Genomic DNA, 5344 nt, shown 5'->3' on the forward strand with positions numbered 1-5344 from the left:
CTTGTGAATGTGCTTTGTTTTGGTGAATCAGTCGGGTTAAAAGTCTTTTGCCCATGTGATGTTTTCTAAGTGTGATCCATGATTTTCATACAATACCATTCATTATTCAGAAGAAAATCCAGTCCAGTAACAGCAGAACTAAGTATTTTTAAACACCACCTGTCTGCCAGCATGAGAATTCCGCTATCCCTCCCCTGGGCCAAAGTGAATACCACACCCTATTTTAAACCAGACCGGGGGTTAGGCCTCGGTTCTTCTCTGCAGTTCTCACGTAAAGCACAGATCGCACCTTGAACTAGTCGGTGAGAGATCAGGAAACGCTACACTGAAAACACCTGATGCTGTAAAGTTAGTAGTTTAAACTATAGGCTGCCTGCAACACTTTGACATTTAGAGTAGTTCAGCAGTTCAGCCTGGTGTCAAACATCTGTTGAACACCACTGCCCCCAAGTGACTGAATGCAGTGGAGCAGCCAGATCATCTCTATAGTGAAAGTATTTTAGATCTTTTAATTCACAGTCAAATTAATATAAACCCATTAGTCATATAGGTTGCATTAGATATTTAACAGGTTTAGAGTATAGTGTTAACTGCTGACTGCTCTATTAAAAATGCTCTCCAACAGTAGTTCTGCCCTGTGGAATGAGTGTACTAAAGACAGTAAACAATAGTCTAGTCAATGAACAATTTTTATTCTTTTTGACATAAAAAAAACAGATCAGAGATCAATACAAGGGAATGTATGCCACTTTAATACTCCTCCCCTTCATCCTCCTCTCCCAGACTATCAGTTCCGACCTCCTCGTAATCCTTCTCCAGAGCCGCCATGTTTCCTCTCTGGCCTCAGAGAACTCTCCCCTTCCATACCCATCACCACATACCACGTGAACAAAGGCCCCTCTTGCGTACCATCAGCATCGAAACTTGTGTCGGGGAGCCGCAGGCCCCAGGCCTCTGCGATAGCAGGTGGTGTTGCTCAGCATTGCACACAGCCCTCTGGACCTGTCCAGGGTCTCACCAGGGACTACGCGTGGGGCCGGCTGTAGTTGATGCCAACCTTGAAACCAGTGGGACACCAGTCCACGAACTGGCGCTGGAGCCGCTTTGCGTTTTGCATGGTGGCAATGGCAGCATTCACGTCTTTGGGCCACCACGTCACCACGATACAGCAGCAGCAAGCCATGTACTTGCCATGACGGAGGGGGTCGCATTTCACCATCTGATTGGACGGCTCGAAGCAGGCGTTTGTGATTCACACTGAGGAGCTGCTCATGTAAGCCTTTCTCAAGCTGAATAACAGGGGCATAGGTGGCAAAGAGGGAAGTGGATACGGGGATATTCGCACCAAGTTTGGTCTGTGAACTCTGTCAGATCAACATTCGGAGGGCACCATCGGAAGCGAAGGGAGAAGCAGTGATGGGGGAGGACACGATCTGACTGATCACCTGTTCAGGGGTTGGTGTAAGACGGCAACGCTCGATATCGAGGTTCCTTACGGCAGATATTCGTAGGCATGGGCCTCGTTGCTCCACCATGAAAGGCACAGTCAGAGTGCTCCAGGGTGGTGTGCGGTGGTCAGCAATTGGCGTGTAGGCTCCACCCACAGCCGGTGGACACCTGGAGGAGCGGGAGATGAGAACTCCAGCTGGACTCTTGCCGTATCGACAGACAGACGCTCCATCAGCAGGGGAGTGAACCAGAGCCGGGTGCACACGCCGAAGTGTGGAAAACCAGTAAGCCCTGAAGGCCGGTGCCCACTGGTCAGACTGAAGACAGAGGATGAGAGAGACAACAATTACATATGACGATACAATAGATGTCATTAATGATTTGATATTCTGGAGAAAAAATCTGAACTTCTGCTCTGAATTTACCAGTTTGCCGCAGCCTGTCCAAGCACCAGGTCGCATGATCTCTTTGCCGATGGTTGTTAGCTGTCCACGGGCGTAGGCGTACGTTGTTGCGCAGCATCTCTTGCCGGTGATCAGCTTTTTGCTCGGGGTGGGAAGAGCTGGCGGTACGGTCCCAGTGCGCACCTCATCTAAGAGGACAAAAAAACAGACATTGCATCAGTTGTGGTTTATAGTTATCAAGATATTTAACTTTTCCTTTTGCCTGGAATTAATGTTTCAGCTAGAGATAACTTACACTCACCAAGACAGTGGCTCAAGCGTCACAAAAACAGCCCTGGGTTGGACGTGCTTCCGCTCAGTTTCACTGAAGGAACGGTGTTGAAGGAATCGCTCTCCTCCCCAATGGTCTTTCACTGGCATCTGCTCCGTCGGCTGGATCCCATGCCTTCCAGACAGGTAAAGCTCCCAGCAGGCATTCCCAATCTGGACACCGCCTACCGACGTGCACTGAAATACACTCACGCTGGAGGAAAGACAAGGAAAAATCTGTCATACAAGGATTTATAACAAAAAATAAATAAAACACTCGGCTGGCTGAAAAGCTGTGTTAGGAAGTTCTTTGTGAAAAGTGGAAACTAATCTGACACCTGAGGGGTGACTCAATCACATTGTTGGAGAACTGATGCCCAATATCTACGGAGGAGGAAAAAAAGGCTCTTTGCTTTGAAGCAACCAGATACACATGATAATGGACGGAGTCACCTGACCACATTTTGTGGACATTGCATTAACCCTTAAGAAAGAGATCACAGAGCAGGCTCATTATTCAGACACACAATGTGCTTAAAGAAAACCTTGAACAAACGCTTTCCAACATTAAAGTCCTGCAGTGGAAAAAACAAACAACAGCTCCTACTGATTTTAACCTGCACAACATTGAAAGATTAAATACTAAAAAGCCCCCCATGAAGCTTTTAGTGAAGCGGTTTTTTGTGTAAAAAGCCCTGTGGTTGCAGTTTCATAAAGCGAGGGGGGCCCCTTCAAACAGAATTTTCAGGATGAAAGCACATTGACCTCCGCCAACTGGGGTCAACATGCAGGACAGAAAAACCGGAAACTGAAAGCAGACTGCAACTTGAATTTGGCTAGCCCCAAGTTACACTTAGTAAATACTTTTTTTCGACACATTTTTTTTTTTTTTTTTTTTTTTTTTTTACAATCAAAGCTCCAAAAAGCAGCCAGGTTAAGTTTGATAATCAAACTTTTTCCACATGACACACTTTAAAACCTTTAAATTTGCTTTAAAATCAACACATATAATTTGAAGAAAAAAAAACATATATATATATATATTTGAATACTGACCATGTTTCCTGGAGTTGTGAAAGTGTCGGAGTTTGGATGAGGAAGAGGAAGAGAACAAGTTATCTCTCACAGTTAGGCCTTTATGTGTCCTGTGTAAGAAGTAACTGGGGTTGTTTTGTGGGGCGGGGCCTTTTATACTCTCTGAGCGGAGGAAAAGTTCTGGCGATTCTGATTGGCTGCCGGGTGTCACGTGTGGGCGATTCCTATTGGTTGAAAACGAAACAGTGCCTCTGCTGCGACATGCCACGAGCTCTGTTAGGAAAGTAGGCCAACTGACATTGTGATTCAGACCGGAAGTGAAGACCTTTTAAAGGGATTTTTGATTCTTTATCGTCTTTTATTTGTATCGCCTCTTTAAAAATGACATAAATAACTATATATACATAAAGTATAACTGTTTTATCAATCGCTGTTTCTTTTGTGTTCACGAAAATCAGCTGTTTTTTGTGGGTGATGGGGGGTTTAACCAACAAACATAAAGAAGTGCTCAGCAATGATGGAAAGGAACTAACTACACGTATTATATGTAACTTAGTTGTATTAATTTGACGCCTTTCTAGTCTTCTGACCACTCGAAGTGCTTTACACACATTCATACGTTTGCTCGTCATCACAAATGATCGGGGATCGAACCGCCAACCTTCTGATTAGGGGACCACCTCGACTCCTGAGCCACATGCCTGATTGTGTAGTCAGGATACAAAAGAATTACAGTTACAGAGAACAATATGTAATCAGGTCACAGTTGCATTAAGTAAAAATGGGGATTATTTAGCAGGATTATAATTTTAAAATTCACTGAGCAGATGACACATTTTTTCTGCTAAAAAAATTTAATTTTCCATTGTTTGCGTTTCCCCTTTTCAATGGTTACATTGTTCTGTTGTCTTATAGAATATATTTGCATAAATACATCTGACTAACATTGTCTTTTCTCTTGTCTTTATTTACATATTTGGTGTTGAGGTAATCCAAGAGTAATGGAAAGCAAAGAGTTTTTGTTACTTTAATTTTGTCACTGAGTACATTTACTCATGTACAGTTTTTAGATACTTGTACTTTAGTATTTCCAGTTTTTGCTACTTTATACTTCAACTCCGCTACAGTTCAGATGCAAATGTTGTACTTTTTACAAAATGTATTTGCTAACTAGTTACTTTGCGGTATCACATGATTAATACCAAATGTTAATGTATTATTAAAGTCATGTACACATGCATCCATACCAGTATTTATAATCCAATGATATAATAAATATTCTGAAATTGCCCATTGTGCACCATGAGTACTTTTACTTTTGGTACTTTAAGTATATTTTGATGCTTTTACTTAAGGAAATGTTTGAATGCAAGACTTTTATTGGAGTATTTCCACACTGTGGTATTGTTAGGTTACTTTTACTTAAGTCAAATATCTAATTCCACCACTCATATTTAGATCCTTTACTTAAGTAAAAGTACCAATATAACCTAAAAGTCCTACATTCAAGTGTTTATCAGCAAAATGTGCTTAAAGTATCTAAAGCAAAAGTACGCCTTCTACACAAAAAGGGCCCTTCTGGTTGATAGTTTTGTGTATATTGTATTATTTAATCTTAATACTGAGGCACACGGTCAAGTTGGAGCTTGTGTTAAATACTTCACATACAGTTAAGTAGTTTAATCCGGTGTTTCCGACCTCGCAACCTCTTCCTGATGTATGAATTTTTCTGCTCTAAACTTTAGTTTCACCACCAGAGGTCCCCATCTATTGACAAATCGTCAATTTCTTAACCTGCTTGATTTCATATATAGGCTGAATAATATTCCATACATTGGATACTTTTGGATGCATCCACAAAACATTTAATACAATCTGAGAATCAGAATCAGAGGTATGGATATATTCTTCATATTAAACTATTAAAATATTCAAACTGAAGCAATGAGCTGTTCTTACCAACAGTAATGAAGGTGTGTATTAAAGAGTATAAACAGTGCAGTGAATGAACAAACTTTATTTTTAACACTAGAGGCAAAGATCAAAGATCAATACAAGGAAATGTTTAATACTCCTCCCCTTCATCCTCCTCTTCCAGACTATCAGCTCCAACCTCCTCATAGTCCTTCTCCAGAGCCGCCATGTCC

The 5344-nt window shown here is 41.9% G+C and overlaps 1 protein-coding gene across 1 annotated transcript in view; it reads right to left on the reverse strand.

Moving 5' to 3' along the window:
- Positions 1-671: 671 nt before the first annotated feature.
- Positions 672-5344, reverse strand: part of LOC118324205 (tubulin alpha-1C chain-like) — a gene marked incomplete at its 5' end in the record, with an annotated part of 5180 nt that continues 507 nt past the window's right edge. The window contains 11 exon segments of the mRNA XM_035656412.1: positions 672-828; positions 831-1037; positions 1040-1253; positions 1255-1313; positions 1315-1380; positions 1383-1493; positions 1495-1569; positions 1571-1722; positions 1725-1757; positions 1901-1934; positions 2343-2347. Coding sequence (XP_035512305.1) covers positions 751-828; positions 831-1037; positions 1040-1253; positions 1255-1313; positions 1315-1380; positions 1383-1493; positions 1495-1569; positions 1571-1722; positions 1725-1757; positions 1901-1934; positions 2343-2347 — 1034 coding nt within the window.

Source organism: Morone saxatilis, unplaced genomic scaffold, assembly GCF_004916995.1.
Source record: "Morone saxatilis isolate NCDOM2014 unplaced genomic scaffold, NCSU_SB_2.0 Contig15, whole genome shotgun sequence".
NCBI lineage: Eukaryota > Metazoa > Chordata > Actinopteri > Moronidae > Morone > Morone saxatilis.